Genomic DNA, 20,291 nt, shown 5'->3' on the forward strand with positions numbered 1-20,291 from the left:
ATTTACACAATCCAAATACTTCTTATACTTCTTTATACTTCTTAAGACTGCAAGCCCTTAAGGTAAGGTGTTCGTTAATAGATTGAAAAATATAAAAGAAAAGGAACGCGTTAACACGATTAATATCATCGACTTCTTAGTTTGCTCAGTGTGCCATATAATTCTTACTACGAAAGAAACGAAGAATCATAGTAACTGTAAACCTGGTTTCACACACCAGATATGCGTATCGCGATACATACATATGGACATACATGTACTCCGATGGAAAAGTTCACACGACGATTCTCCTAAGATGCAATATCGCGATACTCATTTCGTGTATCTTGGCAACGATACTTTTCGTACGAGGGCGGCAGACAAAACATCGCTATACATGATATATCACGATACACGTATCTCTCTGTGAAACCGGCCTAAAAGCAATTTAGCAAATTTGTCGAAACTTTTTGAAGAGTAACGAAAAGTACGATGATCTCATTCGTGATAGCGCGCGATCATTGTGTTATCAAACAATTATCATTTATTGATTATTTCAACGAGATACAGGTGTACGTATCACCTATTGCTCTCTATAGTCCTTTGACAACAATTGTCCATTCTACTCAGGCGCAGTCAGCTGAAAACAACAAGGCTGTAGAAGAGTAGAAACTACTGCTAATTTCTGTAAGCGGTCCGTGCAGGAATAAAGTGCAACCTAAAATTCGATTTCGATATTTGCATCGTACAAATCGTATAGTGATAAACAAATTTTAAAGTAAACAAATACAAATAGATTCAAATAATAATCAACTGAATCGCAGATTTAACCTAATTTTCTATAAATTGCGGTTCAACTGAATTTTGTACCGTGTAAAAAAGACTTATACATTGTCACTTGACCATCAAATCCGCATACAATAAACTACTTGATGAAGAGACAAAATCTAGAAACGATAGATACACACAGAAAATATAAGGAAATTATATTATGGTGAAGTGGAAGGTCGGTAGTTCTAATATCGTTTTAAAGGTAGCACTTAATTTCCGGTGCTTCGAGCCGCTCTATAAAGATATTAGAATGACAAAGAGCCACCGTGTTACCGGTTCTTCGAGCAAAGCGATCCCCACGAGCGAATCGTGCATCCGCTGTCACCAAGTGGAAAGACATTATTAGCGTAAAAAGGAACAGGATGATGAAGGATTCTTGCGCAACGTAAGATACAGGTGTATCGATATACACACAGAGCCAGCTAAGCATTCTACGAACGATCGAATTGTTGAACGAGAAAAAAAGAAAGGCACCGACTTTTATACCGCTTTCAGCAGCATTTGAAACATTCCAAAGTAAATTATTACATTACAAGTGTCGCCTCGATTGGCAAAATTCTGAAGGCTATTTGACGAAAACAATAAATTTGAAATAATAATAGAATAACAATAATAGTAATAGTGATTGATGATGATGATGATGATGATGATGATAACAATAACAACAACAACAACGACAATAATAATAAAACAAAATAAAGGTCAGGAATGAAAAAGTTGTTTTATTCGCAAAAAACTTCGGGAGAATTTTCTCGTTCCAACATTTCGAACGATCGAGTCAGTTAACACGATTTACCCACGACTCATTATCGATTACAATTGATATTGTTTCTCGGTCCAGCCACGCGTCCACGCAGCCAAGGTTATGATAGTTCCCAATCTATTTTATCTCTAATTTACCAATTGCATTTTGCAAACTAAATTTTACTTTCGAACAAGTGGTCGTTTAAAAAAATATGATCGATGTAACGTATATAGGATTAACTATCGATTCAACGACAAAATATTGAATAACATACAGAAAAATATTTCAAAATTCTAATTAATATAATTGGGAATAAAACAAGTACCTCGACTTTAGGACGGTAGGTCCAAACAATCGCCTGCCTTCAGGCAAGGGACCCATAAGGTCCAACAGCGGTCAGAGCTGTGATTGGTTGAAACAATATGTGGCTATCGCCCGCCATTCTGGGACAAAATTTATCAATGTACCTCTTCTATCATTTTTATCTTTTTACCTAGAACTTGTATTGTGCAATGAGAGGAAAATATAAATGAAGTGAAATACATACGTAGATTGAACCGTTTCGTCTATGTACATGTACGTAATAAGATAGTAATAAAAAAACGACAATAAGAAATAATATACGCGTGCATGTATTAAAATCAGTTACATATGCGATACACGTATTAAGTATATTTTCGTTCTAGCGGAAAGAGAAATATGTTGAAAGGAAATAGTTCCCAGAATGACAGACTATACCCAATCTTTCGAACTTTCCACAGAACGTCTTTATTCGGAACAAGTTGATAATGTGACACTCAATAAATAACAGAACTTCTACATGTCCAATTCTGTCGTCAGATTGTCCTGCCGAATCTCACAATCAAAACGAAATAAAAGAAACAATGTCTGGCCGTAGTTGAACAGCCTCGAGAGACGTGAAACGATTTTCGAGGCTGGGAGTGTTTCCGCAGCACTGAATTCTATCGGCCTGTTAAAAGTAGACACGGTAGATCACCTCTGATTCCGATGAAACGACAGCAGAGCGGAAAGACACGATTCGGAAAGACAACCCCTGAAAATGAAGTATATTCATAACGATGCGTAGTTGTTTTAGGTACGTACACGTGTTGTACGGCGCGGTATGCTGTTTCATAATTTTTCTCGAAGTAATGATAGAAGTCGAGAGAAAGAATAGACAAACAGGGTGCCTACTGAGGTGATGAACCTTTAGGAAGTGAAAAAAGTGATTTAGACGAATTCGTATTTTCACAGTTAAACCAACTGAATTACAATTAACTTTGTACAATAATTCATAATCTCTATTATCGTCAACATACAGTAAGGAGAAAATATCTCCCCCATGGCTTTAGTTTGCAGCCTCCTCTTGCACCGTCTTCGCCACACTTTCGTAATACGTTTACGTGCCCGATTTCCGTTTCTCTGAAAGCATGAAACGTATAAAAAGTTCAAGCTGTGGCGATTAAAATCTTCGTAAATAAAGATCCAATCACCGCCAACCTACGGTACTATCTAATTCCACAAATAACATATTTCCTTTTTCTCGTCTCATAATTTATCGCAAGTAATCGTTATTAAGATTGTAATATACTAACTTAAATATATCTACAATGGTTTTGCATAAAGATGGTTTCGTTTTCCTATCAATAGACACCCTGAAGAAACAATAAAATGATAAAAGAGAAAATAAAGAAATAATAATAATAATAATAATAATAATAATAGTAATAATAATGTGGAAGAGACAAAGAGAGAAAATAGGAATTTTTCCGATGAATCGAGTCTTATCCGATCGTAGAGAGTTTGTTGTTTAGAACGAAACTCAACGCTAATATATTTGATTACTAATATATATACCTGCTGAATCACTGAAATCACTGTTTCTATACACATATGTATAAATAACAATGTCGAAACAACTATAAATACTCGACGATCGGAACATCGGTAATTTGACTTAGGGTAAAGTAAAGAAAAACCGGTGTGAGTCGAGTGTAGAGAGAGCTGATATCGGTTTTCCTGAGCACCCTCTGTACTTACCACTCACTCATGTGTTGCCAACACGTTCCTTGCAAAGGAAGAGGGCTTCACAGATCGAATCGATCACTTCTACTTCTTGTCAGGACCAACAAATTACAATCATAATTTAAACATTATCATAATTTAAATTGCACAAACTTCGAGAGATAATCATCCCGTAATATTACTTGCTAACTACAAGTTACGTCATGAATATGTTAGCCAGTCACTTATAATTCTATTCTAAATGAAACCAAAATGACAGAAGCAAATATTTTACATCTGAATAACGATCAACTTTTTATCATTTCGTTTTCTTCTCAACATGCAAACGTCACAATGTGATAATATCTTAGTACGGTTTCTTCGATCATATCTCGTAATTCAATTCATATAATCAATTTCGGATTTCTATAACGGAACAATTTAAAAGCAATATCATCAAATCGTCGAACTTTATTTCAGTAAAAAATTTAGTCAGGACTTTATAAAGAAGAATCAAAAATATTTTCTGTAATATGGAAACAGTATACTGTTTCTATGTATGTTAACAAATAAAATAATGAAATATAAACCGGAAAGAAAAAATTGATTTTATTACCACGGATTCGAAATATATAATTTCATTTTATCATATTTTTTGTTTCTTGAAAGGGAGAAGATTTAAGTAATAAAATATTAAATTATACGTTATTTTTGTAAAAGATGACAATAAATGAATTTATCTAAAGTTTCCAGATAGAATTACACATTATTTAAACAACAAGGTAAAATTATTTGTTTAATTAACGTTAAAGTATGTAAACAAGAATTCATTTTAATTTTAATTTCTACTTCTGTAACAACTATTACAAAAAGACAAGAGAAAATAACTCGTTAGGTATAAGAAATGATTTAATAAATCAAAAATAAAACCATAAAAGATGATTGAATTTTGTTCAAAAATGTGTAAAAATGTGTAAAAATGTGTAAAAATGTGTAGAGATAGATATCTAGATATAAAAATATAAAAAGTTAACCGCGTAGATTCTTAAAATATTTGCTTCTATCTTTGCTGATTCTCTGAGGAAACAATTCAGATTTCTGGTTTGCACAAACAAATATTGCAACAACCTTTGTTTAAACCAACTCTTCCAAGATTTCAACTATTAATTTCTGGATTACATATTATTTTGAAACAAATAAATATTTTAATAAATTTTAATTTATAAATAAAATTAATTTAATTATAAATATTTAAATAAATTTTTGCTTTTTGCTATTTTAAGATATCAAGGTACACATACTTAAAACAACTATTAGTTTTGTGCACTTTTTCACATTAGAAAAAAATAGTTTTTCATATTAGAAATAAATTATTTTTTTAAGTTATTATTTTTATTTAAATATTACGATAGAAATGCAACTGATTTTAAAATGTTATTCTTTCGATATTATTCAGTATCTAAATCAACTTGTATCTTTTCATTTCACTTGTATCTTTCTTTCTTTCACTTGTATCTTCTACAAATATACAAGTAAAAAGATATAGCAGTGTTTCGAAAAAATACTAATAATTCTTTGAAATCTCGAGAAAAAGATTTTAAACAAAATTTTATAGTTATAGTTGCTCCCTCATCTCGGTCAATCTAGTATATAAATATTTTTCATGTAGTTAATAACAATGGAAATATTTAAAATATGCAAGCTAGATGATACAGTGGCATACGCACATATATGCATATGTTGCCAAATATTACGAAAATCTACATATTCTTCACGTGAAAATAAAATATCTTATGAAAATTCACTATTATAAGTAAAAGAACATGAAAAAAACAAATAAAGACATCATAAAAAAATGTAAACAAAGAATATATGAATGAACTTATATCGAAAAAGTAAATCGATTCGATCTGGGGCGTTAACAAAATAAAAGTTGTGATAAACTAACCTGAGGCGACAGAATATTCACACTGCGGCTTGTATCTTCTAATATTCTTGAAACACGGAAATCAAATAAGACGATTGATATGTTACAAAGCATATAGAAATCAAGAGCTGCACACGGTTAATGTGTGTGTGTGTGTGTGTGTGTGTGTGCGCGCGCGCGCGTGTGTGTGAGTGTGTATTTACATACATATACATATAGGTACATATATGTACATAATACACACTTAGTAAAACGGATAAAATTGGATTTTGGTTAAAAAAAAAAAAAATGGATTGAAATATTTGAGTCAAGCAATCTCTCCCCTCTTTCTCTCTCTCTTTCTCTCCCCCTCTCTCTCCCTCTCTCCCTCTCACACGCATACACACACACGCGCGCACTCTCTTTCTCACTTTCTCTCTGTCTCCCCCGTTTTCTCAGCTGCAGTGTGAAACGCCACCTTTCCGCGATCGCGTCTCTCCAAGAGAACACTGGTGCAGAGGCTGAGAAACAGCGCGTGGAAACGGTCTACCGTAAAATAAAAAGACTGCCGAAATTCTTATATAAGTTCGTTCTACTTAGACGAATCAGCTGAAAGCCTACACACCTTCCAAAACTGATTTCACAATCGCGTATCGCGTATCGCGATCGCGATGAGCAACGTAAAATTCCTTATACGTGACTTTGCAACGATAAAGTTTCTGTATTAGTAGCGTACGAGTTTTCTACGCAGAAGCTTTCGTGCTCATTCAGCCATTAACAACATTATACCACCCCATCCTTTTCAATAACTACAATTTCAATACCAGGTACTCAGATAATGTAACAACAAGTATCCATAAAAAGGGTAATCCGAAGGATCAACATTTGATACCTTCTAGACAAACAACAAAATTATTTTCATTATAGAAAAAAAGAGTAGATGTCGTTGCTCACCTGAGATTTTAAACTCCTTCGGGAAGAAATTACGACGTTGCGCAGATATCACGCGCACGACCACGCACCATGTATAAAAGTTAAAAAGGTTTGTTATTTGATAACTTTTTACTGGCAGAGAAAGTCTGGAAAAAGAACGACTGACCGTTTCCACTGCACCTGGTAAACCCTCTCAGGCACTGACGTGATGTGGTTTATAATGATATTAGAAAAAAAAACAAAGATTTTGCTAACTTCGTGTAAACTTCGTAGGAGGGGATGCGTCAAGTGCAGCCGCGGCCGATCAACGAAGTGTGCCCACGTGAGCTAACGTGTTTTACGCGTGCTTGTCTCTTCTTCTCAGTCAGGTCCGGACCCTAATAAAATTTAGGGGCGGGCCCAGAGCACGAAGTGCAATGGCGGAGTGGGCCCGTCCATAGGAGGTGATCATCTGAAGCGTGGATGCATCATCGGAGCTAACATTGGTGCACCAGGAAACCCCATTGGAGCTGCGAATGCCGGATGCATCGCTCCTGGCGGCAAAGCTCCGATCATCCCTGTAAACGACAATTTCATCGTCAATTTCATATATCCCTGATAATTCTATCATTTCCTCTGCCATTCCTTTTTTTTACATCTCTTATATCACAGGTTTTCAACAATCTGTAAAAATCTTCTTATGATACTTACGTTGGGAGAATACTCGTCAAATATAAATAAAATGAAATTACATGTGAGTCTGTGTATCTATGCGTAAGCGCACGCGCATGCGCGTATGTTACGAACGCACACATTCTTCTCCTCTCTTTATACTCCATCTTCTTTCTCAAATTCGGTTAAAATTTTATATTTATTTCTAGAGATTTCTTTTTAGAGATCGCGCCTCGTCATTCGGTAGAAAAGTATATCTCGCAAAATAGTTACGAAATTTGTAAAAGATACTTTCAAATTTAACCATCGATTTATTAACGTTATCTTTTTTCAATAAAAATTATATATATATATATTAATTACGATACGTTCTAATCTTATTTCTTTCAATGCATTTTGAATTAATCTAGAAGAATTGTTATCCTTCTGGACGGAAAGTTGTCTGACAGCCGGTCGATAGCACTTCCTCGCACAACATTCGCAAACAAATTTCTTAATAAATCAAAAGATTTCGACGATAAATTCACATTTAGGTTAAATTGTTAGACAAATTTTTAAAATAGAACCCAAGGTAAAACAAACAGAAAGAGAGTTCAAAATACCAAGTGGTATTGTCCTTGAATTAACTTGTATTTGTCCGATACGTACTCTTTTGCAAAATGATCAAATCATATAGTCTCAAGTTTTCTAGAACTACATTATATACCCAGAAGGGTTTATTATTTGCAGCACACCTACGTCTATCTAACATTTTATCAATGCAAATGGTCAAACTATATGAGGAATCGAGCTCAGCATGCAATGTGCCGCATATGCAATACAAGTCACAACAAAATCCTAAAAGTGATACCACGTAAAACCTCACACCATAAACGAGAAGTTTCACTTGACGATTACAGTTTTCATAATTTAAGCGAATCGCTCGGCTGCCAGCCGAACTTTCAGCCACTAGATATGATAAAAAAGCATCTACGAATAAATACAGGATGATAAAATAGATATTAAACGATAATTTTTCTTTTCTACAGTAATTTTAAGTATAACTTTTATTAATTTCAAAGAATTGTAATAATGTGAATGCATGTTGTATATTTTACTTTGTATATTTTATATATATATATAGGGTGACTACAAATCTCTGCCATTTGAAATAACAGCCAAACGGTAGATGACATGAAAAGATGTAAATTTTTTGTATTGTTTTTCACATGGGTTATGACGATTTAAATAAACAAGTTTTCGTTTAAAATTTCCAAAATTATTTTAAGGACATTTTGCATTTTTTAAATGGGATGTCATACTTCTGTTTTCATATGATAAAAGAGTAAAACACAATGAATTCAAAACGCTACTTTCAAATGATCTTGAATGAATGTAAGGTCGTAATAGAGAAAATGTTGGAACAGACAAGGATAGAGTTTTTTTTCATCTTTCACTCCCTTTGTTTGCATTGTACGTTCAAAATTTGCACATCACTTATTAAATACAGCAGTATTATGTTTGAAAACGAAAAGCAACTATTTATGTTGGATACATTTATTCTAACACGTGGAAAATCATTTACTTTAAGCGAAAGCGAAGTAACTATAAACTGGTCCAAAAATTTTTACAATAATTTCCAATCTGTTGTGACAACATTCGTTACATTCGCATCGCTTTAAAATTATGAATCTAGCTACACAAGTTCCCAAGCTGTGGACTGGATGTAATAGAACACAATAATTGGCCTGCGAGATGACCGGGTTTAATACCTTAGATTTTTTTGTGAGAATATATTGTGGATACATGAAAAATATGAAGAGTCGAATTACGGGTGCGTGTGCAAATATGTCACAACAAATAGTTATTTTTGCGCAGAAACAAAGTAAATAAAAAGTCAAACTTGTCCGTTTCTACAATATCATCTCCATTGTGACTTTCCATTGATTCAAAACCACATGAAAGCGTTTTGAATTTGACTTTTGCTCTTTTATCGTATGGCATATGGCGGTCCATTTAAAAGATGCAAAACGGGCTCCAAATAACCTTGAAAACTTTAAACGAAAAATTTATCATATACATCATAATCTACGAAAAAAGAACAATAAAAAAACGTTCTTACATTTTTTTGTATATTTCGTAGACACCCTGTACATAATAAGTCTTTTTGTATTATTCAAATTCAAATTTCTATTTTTCAGAAATTTGTTTTGCTTATAATTTTATTCTAATCAACAGTATTCACTCTTACGTGATATAACTCCGAAAAAATTGAAATCCCCTTATTCGTCAATTAAATTAGACTGTCTCATCATCGTCTATCATTTGATATACGTATAAGAAACAGCTGCATTTAGGTTTATGTACGAGTTATACTTTTGTATATATTGGATAACGTGAAATTATTTACTTACTGTAACTTGACTTGAAATATCTAAGATCATCTGTGTGACACAAAAGGTAGGCTATGGTGTGAGGGAGATACATTACGTTCGTTCTTGTTGCGTCTCTTTTCTATTATAATACACGCAACAACAACAAAAACAGTGACAATAACAAATGATCCCTTCCTTCGTCTTTTTTTGTTGTAATATACTTCATATATATTTCATCTAAAAAATTTGTTTAAAAAGGTAAGAGAAGTTTTTGTAAAAAACGATATTGTTTAAAAAGGTAAGAGAAGTTTTTGTGAAAAACGATATAGAAGAACAAATTTGTTGATATCAACAATGCTGATATAATAATAAATAATATAGAACCATCAAAGTAGCAATTCATATTTTACTTTTAATCTGAAACTAAAAAAATTTGAAGCCCTTGAAGAAATATAAAGAAGGAAGGAATAGTTATCATCAAAATTATGTATCAGCTTTTTGTTTTTTCTGCTTTTTCCCCCTTTCTTGTTTTCCTTATCTTTTACTTAGAATAACAACTTCGAACGACTGTCAGTACCGTGCCCAAAAAGCGGTTTTTTCACTACTATATCACAACACCAGGATTTCATATATAAACATGAGAAGGTAGGATGATAAAACACGGTTGGCGAGATAATGGCAAGTGAGTCCTAAGAAGAATATGGTTAAGTCGAGATAGTGAATAATGAAGCTAGTGGAACAGAAAAGAAAAAAAAATTGTATGTACGATGAACCAGCCGAGCGGCCGAAAATCGAATTAATTTCACATTGCTTTTACCGATCGATGAATATATATGTATATATATAACGCGTATTTCTCTATCGTAGTTGAAAAGCAGGCATATGTATATGTATGTATATTATACACATATGCCTGCTTTTAACCATAAATCTAGTGTGATCGTGCTTCTGATACCGAGTACACTAGTTTCAAGAAGAGGCATTTCACGTCCAAATAGTCGTGTGTCCAAAATTAAAGTGTTGCTGTCCGGCGTTGAAGGAATCAGAACAGATGCAATATCGTTGGCCGCTCGACCCACCTGCCCAGTGACAATAATATAAATATACAGAAATATATATATAGATATATTAATGTGACAATGATGACAATAATAATAACAATAATAATATTAATTAATAAGAATAATAAAAAATATAATGATGTATATATAGATATATATAAAGAGAAATAGATAATACATATATATTATATATATGTAAATATGAGTATATATCATATATATTATATATATATCTGTGTGTGTATACATATATATATGTATACACAGATAAATAAATAGATAGATATGCCAGTTCACTGCATGCTAATTGCTAAGGACCAACCTTGTTGCGTTTGTATAATACACGGTTTTAGTAACCAGACTGGGTTCGTTCAACACTCACCAAGGAGTGACTGGGCGCCCTGCAAACGCACCGTTAAAACATAAACGTACAAGACACTCTGTCGTTGATTTTGGCATACGGATGAATTCTAAACATGCTAATATCAGAACGATCATATTTAATTTCTCCTCTTTTTTCCTTTAATGTTCTTGTGTTTAATATATTTTTTGTATACCTGATAAAAATTGACCCCCTTCCCCAACACTATTTTTGTCTTCTGTGACTCTCATTCATCTATAACACATTCTTAACCGTTGGGCAAGTTTAATTTTTTCTTGGGAACAGAGGGTAAGGGCTGCATAGTAATAGATGATGTGCAAAGGTATATTATACTGCATGTCAGAGGAAAACATTTTGTCTTAATGATCTATCTATATGTTTACTAAATGCAACCTCCAGCTTTTGGGCAAATTTATCGTCTGAATGAAAATTTATTGTCTTATACCATTAATTAAAAAACATTTAGTGTTTCCTATATTAGTGCTAATATGATCATTTTATAGCACAAACAAGAAAGTTATTGGCTTAAGCTGTTTAGTAAAATCTGCTATATATTTGTGACTAAGAATATATATTGTATATATATATATGTATTCCATAAGATGTATATGCAATGCATTAGGTACTCTTGATATGTTAATCCTATTGCATCTATACATAGATATTTACACATTAATATGTTTTACCTCAAATACTTTAAATATGGTTCCATACCATTTTTGAAAGAAGTAAATATCGAAGTGTTGAAGAAATATTAATTTATGTTAAAAACTATTATGGAAAAAGAAATAATTTTTTATCTTAACTTCACTTAATGTAGTGCAATAAAATTGCATTGGACAATTACTCAATACATCTCAAATAATTCTAAATATGATACTGGAAGGGACACAAAAATAATTTGATACAAATTTGATAATATTTACGTAGATTAATGAATATCGATGAGGTGCTCTCGTTGAAATAGAGATGAGTATTTAAAATTATAGAGACTTACCTGGTGGTAGGCCCATGGGGGGCGGTCGCATCATGTTACCTCCATGAATCAGAGCAGGTGCAGCTAGGGTCATAGTGGGCCGCATAAGCGGTGCCATCAGTGCAACGGAACTAACAGGCATTGCTGCAGATGCAGGAACCATTACTGCTTGTGGAGGTCGCTGAAATCTCTGCTGTTGCTGCTGAAGTGCATTTAATGCCGCTTGTTGTCGCTGTTGCTGATCCTGAAATGCAGCAGCTGCATTAGCAACAGCAGCTTGTTGTTGCTGTTGCTGCTGTTGTTGCTGCTGCTGCTGCTGTTGTAATGCAGCAGCTTGCTGATTGGCATCAGCAGTTTGCACAGTTCGAGTTTCTTGCGTTTGTCGCCGCTGGTATTTTGGAAGTCTTGCTCTAATTTCCTCCTATAACATATAATTTTTGTTTTCGCTTTCTATATTTACTATTAGCATATAAGTAATAAAAATAGTCAACATACTAGGCTGAGATCTTCTGGCGGATGAATAATTTTAATGGCAGCACTAGTAGTGGCTATAAGATTTACTTTTTGATCACTACCAATATTATTGTTAGTAGTGGTACTACTATCTGTATTACTATATGCAGGGAATGTTGGCTTCACAGGTCCTATAGATCCACCAGCCACTGACGTAATTGGTTTAAAATCTGTACCCAAAGGAGAAGTCACAGATGTAGACGCAGTTGTTGAAACAGCTGCAGCACTTGGAAATAATGGTCGTGTTGGTGGTATGGATGCACCAGATACTGGTGGTTGTATACCTGGAGGCATACCCGGCATTCCAGGCATCATACTATAAAAAAAAGAAAAAATTTATTGCTTTATCCTATTATTTCCATACTTCTTCTATTAATATATATATATATATTCTATTAATATATATATATATATATATATATAATGTATATATATATATATATATATATATATATATATGAATTTAAAAACTTTAGATTGTATTTACCTAACTTGTATTAAATTAATATCAGATATTTAACTCTTCTTTCGCGTTGTCTGGTTTAAAAAAAATAAGTTATACATACCCAGGACCCATGAAAGGTGGACCTACAGGACCCATAGGTCCCATCATATGATGCATGGGTGGTGGGAACGATCCCATTGGTGGCATACCAGGATGAGCTGCCATACCTGGCATTACACCTGGCATCATGTTGGAACCTGTAGGCATTGCTCCTGGTGCAGAACCTAATAAACCTTCTGGTTTTGCTTTTTTTCGAACTGGTTCATCTTCACCAGAACTTGGTGAACCAGGTCTACCTCCATTCCTCTGTCTTTCATGTTCTTTTGCATCGTTTGGTGGTATGCCTTCCATACCATAAATTTCTATTTCAATATTGCTTCGATTCGGCAAAGAATTAGGTACCTTGTCTATCGCTTCTTTATGTACCTAAAAAATTGGGACAATATTGTAATCTTTTGGTATCTATGTACCTTCAAATTTTTAAATTATATAACAATATATTCATGTATTATATAGCTAATAATATTACCTGCATACAATGTATACTAAGTCCTGGTCCCGTATAAAGCTTCTTATGACATATGTGGCATTTGAAATGTTTTGCTTTCTGGTGTTGTATAAGAATCTTTTCATCTTCAAATTCTCTATTACAATACCTTAATAAATTGGTTAAGTACAATATGAAAGTATAAAAATAAAAAGATATCACTCAATAACCTGGATAATTAACATAGATGTATTCAAAATACATATCTATTGCGTATTTTTATATCAACCATTTTTAATTCATCTATAAGATTGATACAAATGTAATAATTTATAACAATAAAAATAATATAATTTGCCATGTGTTTAAACATATGCGCATGTCTGACATTAGTATTAATTAAATGCTACATAGTAATAAAATGAAAAAAAATTTGGATTGATATATTTTTAAGTCTTCAATAATTTAATTTGTATGAAATTATATAGCAAATATGAGTTATTTATGAAGCTATAAATTTTATTATTTCTCATATAATCCGAATTTAAAAACTTTAGATTGTATTTACCTAACTTGTATTAAATTAATATCAGATATTTAACTCTTCTTTCGCGTTGTCTGGTTTAAAAAAAATAAGTTATACATACCCAGGACCCATGAAAGGTGGACCTACAGGACCCATAGGTCCCATCATATGATGCATGGGTGGTGGGAACGATCCCATTGGTGGCATACCAGGATGAGCTGCCATACCTGGCATTACACCTGGCATCATGTTGGAACCTGTAGGCATTGCTCCTGGTGCAGAACCTAATAAACCTTCTGGTTTTGCTTTTTTTCGAACTGGTTCATCTTCACCAGAACTTGGTGAACCAGGTCTACCTCCATTCCTCTGTCTTTCATGTTCTTTTGCATCGTTTGGTGGTATGCCTTCCATACCATAAATTTCTATTTCAATATTGCTTCGATTCGGCAAAGAATTAGGTACCTTGTCTATCGCTTCTTTATGTACCTAAAAAATTGGGACAATATTGTAATCTTTTGGTATCTATGTACCTTCAAATTTTTAAATTATATAACAATATATTCATGTATTATATAGCTAATAATATTACCTGCATACAATGTATACTAAGTCCTGGTCCCGTATAAAGCTTCTTATGACATATGTGGCATTTGAAATGTTTTGCTTTCTGGTGTTGTATAAGAATCTTTTCATCTTCAAATTCTCTATTACAATACCTTAATAAATTGGTTAAGTACAATATGAAAGTATAAAAATAAAAAGATATCACTCAATAACCTGGATAATTAACATAGATGTATTCAAAATACATATCTATTGCGTATTTTTATATCAACCATTTTTAATTCATCTATAAGATTGATACAAATGTAATAATTTATAACAATAAAAATAATATAATTTGCCATGTGTTTAAACATATGCGCATGTCTGACATTAGTATTAATTAAATGCTACATAGTAATAAAATGAAAAAAAATTTGGATTGATATATTTTTAAGTCTTCAATAATTTAATTTGTATGAAATTATATAGCAAATATGAGTTATTTATGAAGCTATAAATTTTATTATTTCTCATATAATCCTCCAATTTAATTTAATAATTCAATGAAGATCAAGAAATAATTATTTTTGTACTTTTATAATAACATCTTAGAAGGTTCTCTTTAAACAAGATATAACATAGGATTGTATATAGGATATATAAAAAATGAACGATGTAATTAACACTGTTAATTCATTATAGTTAGCTTCAAATCCAAATTTTGTTTCAATGATTAAAAAAAGATATTTATATATATATATATATATAGATAATTATTACATATAATCTTCCAGAAATGTATCAAACATAACACAGGAATATATAATAAAATATATGTATATAAATGTTGATTTTTAAATTAATTCTTTTTATTGTATTTGATGGGATGAACATAATCGAAATAATATAAAAATAACTTTTTAATTTTAAATCTTTTATTACTCAAATTTTCTTAAAAAATAAAAATAAATATTTGAACATTATTTCATAGTAATAATTAAAAATGTATATCTTTTCTTTTACTTTACTAAATAATATAGCAATTCGTCCAAAATAAGATATCATAAGGAGTATTTGTGAGATTTTTCTCAACAAATACTTTACTAATATGACATTGAACAATCTATTATATTTCGTATATATAAATACCTTCATAATTACGAAAAAAATATAGTCAAATATAGTTACTAACGAAATATCGATTTCTCACGTATTCAGCCACTTTAACTCGTCACAGGCTTTTACTGAGCGGGTTAAAAATGTTCTACGATAAATTAGATACTTTCGAATTTCCAACTAAGATCTAGCAATAAGATATGATACAAACATTAGTAGAATGTTAGAATACTTAAATTCATACGATTATAAGAATAATGTAATTGTAATTTTGATTTATGATCTAAAAATATAGTTACGTAAAATATCCTCTAATAAAGGATATTTTAAAAAAGGATACCAGCACCAGGGTCTTGATTGCTTCTTCTTTTTGCGTCCCATATTCTCTTATCAACTTTTACCAATTAAAAATTAATAAAAATATGCCACTAAATGTTTTACGCCCACGTAGTAAGAATTCAACTCGCAAAGTAACTGCAGTGCACACACACGACGTAAAAATCGACGATGTAAAATGGCGACTGCATCTTTTCCGTATTTGACGGAAGGAACTATAACCAATAGTATTACTTAAAAATAACTAGTTTATACGACTAAATTTTCCCTAACGATATTTTAGGTGAACATGCTTGAACAGAGAGGAAATTTTATTTCTGGCTTGAATAAGAACAATCACAAGCATACTATAGTACTAAACTATTTATGTTCCTCATTGAATAAACACGAAAAATCATTGTTAATAAGCAAAAGCTTTTTCTTTGTACAATTTAAAACCGTTTTATGTAAACACATTATGATCTGAAAAAACACTATATTTGCATTTAAAAATAAATTTTTTCCTTATTTAAAATATTACTTATTTACAATTTTTAAACATGTAATTTGTCAAAACAATTATTTAAGTAGAAATTTATCCATACTATTTTATAATAATCATTTCATAATATTTCAATTTCTTTTAAGTAGGTTTTGATATTGTTGTCCTGTTTATTCCATCAAGTATGTTATATATGTTATAATATATATGTATATGCATAAAATTATATACAAATATTTATGAAGATATACAAACTACATACATATATACAAATCAATGTTTCATATAGTAACATGAACACATTCTACATAAATGCGGATAATATATGTATTTATAATTATTAATTTAATATCGTGAAAAGCAAAATAATCCTAAAACGACAAATTAAACAAATGAAAAAATAAGTATATATATCAATCTAAAAAATATTAATATAGATGTTATCATCTATAATCACATTTTATGTTTATGTCAAAATAAAGAATAAAATCTGATAATTTTACAATGACGATCATTTTAACATAGTTTCAATATGTTAAAAATATAAATATAGAAGTATTTTATAAACAATAAGAGACCTCCGTTAGCTGCAAATCCTTTGTTTCAATGGAAGATCACTTTCTGAATCACTGGATTCATTAGTAGTACCAGGTTCATCATCTGAAGAAGAATAATCCTTTTGTTTTACTTCTACATTCTCTTGGGTTCTCTTAGGCTATAAAATAATAAATTTCATTAATTGTGTTGGTAAATTCAATCAATATATATGATTGAGGAAAAACTAAATTTAATTGATACCTTTGGCCAATTTTTAGCAGGCCTTTTTGTAGTATTAGTTTTTGGAACATATTTGTCAGCAACTCCTTCGACACGCCTAATATCAAAATCTTGATCTACTTTAGTTACAGTTTGCAATCTTTGTTCTTCGGATGTTACATATAAATCATCTGGTTGATGATAACTGTTATGCGTTTCATATGCTCTTTTACTGCAAAATAGAGCAGCGCATACTGTACATTTTATTAAATCTTCTGGAACAGCTTCTCTTTCTTCCTATTAATTATAAAAGTAAAATGTTAAACATAATGCACCTGTAACAAAATTTGCTTATTTAATATTTATTTATATTGCTTTACTTGAGTATGAGCTCTTTCCAAATGTCGCTGCAAATTGAATTTTATAATATATTCAGCACCACATAAATGACAGTAATACACGCTGAGAGCATCATTCATTGAATTTACTTTGATTTTATTGCTAGGAGGTGGTGTTGCTATTGGTTGAAATAAATGTACCATCCTATAAATTAAATTATTAGATACAATTAAAAATTATTTAAAAATAAAAATCATAAAAAATATTATAGAAAAGATTTACAACCTTTTATGTATAGAACGATAATGATAATCTAAAGCTTTTTCATTATAAAACAATACATCGCATTCTTCACATTTCTTATGTTGTTCTTTTCTCTCACTTTCAGATGAATCATGTGATGCTTGATGATTATCCCTGTGTGTCTAATAAAAAATGAGTAGTTTATAAAATTAAAGGAGAAATATATATTATGTAGAAATAGAAACATACTTTTAGAGGAAATTGCATCCCACAATAATGACAATAAAATTTTGTTGGAGAATTAGGATGGACTTTAAATCTATGTCGTATTGTTGCACTAATTGAATCAAATGCTTGACCACATACATCACATTGGGTATCATCGTTTTTGCTTCTTTTGACGGGTTTACCACGAGTATCTATTTCTTTGTTGGCATGTTTCCTATGTACACAGTATATTCACATGTAATTAAATTTTTTATTTCTAAAACATCATTTCAATAACAAACTCAATAAAACTTGTTTTAATTTTGTTTTCTTCTTTTTTTAGTAATGAATTATTAGGAAATCTATGAACAAAACAAAGTTTGACATATTATATCAAAATTATATACTAGAATTTAGGGAAACTGAACAATTTCTCTTCCTCTTTTACATGCATGTATAAATTTATCTTATAATAATGCACTATTAAAAAAAATCTTTCTCTTATGAATATAAAATTTCAATTGTTAGTAATAAAATCATAATAGCTAACATATAGTTAAACAAAATATATAAATCCAATATATAGCCAATATTTAAAATACTTAATAAATCATTTTTTATAATAAAAAAAGATTTAAGGAGCTTCACATTCTTTGATAATACTGTTTCTGTTAATTTTCTAACTTGCTAACATTCGTTTTGCAATACAACTAACAAAATGATATGAAGAAGTAAATGTGTCATAAACTAATCTGTTAAATATTTAATGGAATAAAATATAGAATATAGTAATATTTCATGTATTACATTTTGCTTATATATTTATTTGATCATAAAATACAAGATAATCTTTAAATGAAATAAATATTTATGAATTTTGTCGACCTAAAACTATTAAAATCTGCAAAAACGAAAATGCAAAATTTAAAGTTAAATATATCATTTTAAAGTAAATGTAATTTTAAATATTATTATAATAAAATTGTTCTAAACTTAAATATTATTTTAATCTTCAGATGATGAAAACGGAAGTGAATATAAAATATAATTAACAAAATAAAATATATTTTTCATATAAAATATATTGTTGACTCATCTTACATTATTAGTTATTAAGTAATAACTATGCTAAATTTTAAATAATGTAACAATTATTTAAAACATTTTCCAAATATTTACTATCAATCTAATTAAAATTTTATTTACACAAAGGGCAAATTATATATATTTATACAATGTTTCTCCGAAAAATGTTACTTTTTAGTAAATGTATGAATAATCTAATAGAATCCATCACAGTTAGTAAAAATTTGTTTAATTCTATGTTGTATATAATTATTTGTAATTACATCATTGTAACTTGTGTTATTATTATAATTATTATCATAATAAAAACACCTTTATACCGAAAGCAAAAAAGAAAACGCAAGCAATTGGAAAAATAGCGCGAACAATACTCTATCGGTAATATAGCTGAATATTATCATTAACGTATTTAAAAATATTTTTATTTATTATAATGTTTTTATTTCGGAATGTGCATTGGAATAGGATGGAAAAATAGGTTGTACGTATAAAAATATCTTTCTTTTATGAAATTGCTTGCTTGGTTATGAACATATCAAATAGAATAGTTTCTTTTAGTACCTAAAATGCTCCTGCAAAGCTTCCTTGGATTCTAATTTTGAGTCACACAAAACGCAATTGTATTGGCCTTTAGCACTCATTTAGGCGCGAATTCTTATTTCAAAAAGACATTAGAAATTACCGGACGTCTTTGCGCCAGGTAGTATAACATATAAGTTCTTCACGTTTTAGTATTCTATCGTAATAGGTATATTCAATTGATCACGATCCGTAACAATGTAATCGTCGTTTTTTTTTTTTAAAACATTATCGTTTCCCAATATATACGGCGTTCATTCGTGTTTGAATGTAAAAAATTTTATAGAACTCACGTCCGCGTAGAAAAATCAATTTTCGGCCATTTTATTGGATTGAAAGTCGCGCCACCTATCGTATACTACTCAAAAAGATACAAAACGATCTGTTTCTTTGAAAGAATGTTAACATATAGTAATTTAAAATTGAATAGCAGTAAATTATAAGAATATATAATTATAAAGGTCACGAAATTTTGATAAATAATTAATATAATTATTAATATAATATAATTTTACACAATTCAATTCCATGTAAAATATATGTATTTTTCTTATTTTAGAATACATATGAACCGTATATTCGTATTTTAATACACTTATCTCTTATAGAGATTTATATTCATATATCCGTATAATTTCTTTTCTCTAATACATTACAAGAAAACTAATGTTTATATATAAATATTTACTACTTTTCTGAATCATTACATGAAACAGAAATAAACTAGCAAGTAAACTTAAAAATATGAA

At 30.4% G+C, this 20,291-nt stretch overlaps 2 protein-coding genes across 6 annotated transcripts; both read right to left on the reverse strand.

The window, feature by feature from the left end:
- Nucleotides 1–503: 503 nt before the first annotated feature.
- On the reverse strand, nucleotides 504–16,059 carry LOC100744374 (BUB3-interacting and GLEBS motif-containing protein ZNF207). Of its 5 annotated transcripts, none has more exons than XR_004462149.1 (7): nucleotides 15,856–16,059; nucleotides 14,443–14,569; nucleotides 13,975–14,339; nucleotides 12,318–12,651; nucleotides 11,844–12,243; nucleotides 6,654–6,955; nucleotides 504–2,977 (listed from the first exon to the last, which is right to left on the reverse strand). XR_004462149.1 is itself a non-coding variant. In XM_033322121.1 (6 exons), exons 1-6 carry the CDS (start codon nucleotides 15,894–15,896, stop codon nucleotides 6,846–6,848), a joined length of 1,377 nt encoding a protein of 458 aa, XP_033178012.1. In that variant the 5' UTR covers nucleotides 15,897–16,059; the 3' UTR covers nucleotides 5,811–6,845. The 5 variants fall into 5 exon arrangements, 2 of the variants coding, with proteins under 2 accessions (XP_033178012.1, XP_012244000.1); XR_004462151.1 differs by lacking the exon at nucleotides 504–2,977 and adding an exon at nucleotides 10,787–10,865 and having other exon boundaries at nucleotides 6,834–6,955; XR_004462150.1 differs by lacking the exons at nucleotides 504–2,977; nucleotides 6,654–6,955 and adding exons at nucleotides 10,011–10,482; nucleotides 10,787–10,865.
- A 721-nt stretch (nucleotides 16,060–16,780) lies between these two features.
- LOC100743110 (zinc finger protein 549) lies at nucleotides 16,781–19,985 on the reverse strand. The gene is made up of 6 exons (XM_003491445.4): nucleotides 19,525–19,985; nucleotides 17,920–18,112; nucleotides 17,713–17,852; nucleotides 17,469–17,631; nucleotides 17,131–17,385; nucleotides 16,781–17,047 (listed from the first exon to the last, which is right to left on the reverse strand). The coding sequence occupies exons 1-6, from the start codon at nucleotides 19,602–19,604 to the stop codon at nucleotides 16,916–16,918; spliced, it is 963 nt and encodes a 320-aa protein (XP_003491493.1). The 5' UTR covers nucleotides 19,605–19,985; the 3' UTR covers nucleotides 16,781–16,915.
- Nucleotides 19,986–20,291: the final 306 nt, after the last annotated feature.

This window comes from Bombus impatiens, unplaced genomic scaffold, assembly GCF_000188095.3.
Source record: "Bombus impatiens unplaced genomic scaffold, BIMP_2.2 scf_0551, whole genome shotgun sequence".
Taxonomy (NCBI): Eukaryota; Metazoa; Arthropoda; class Insecta; order Hymenoptera; family Apidae; genus Bombus; species Bombus impatiens.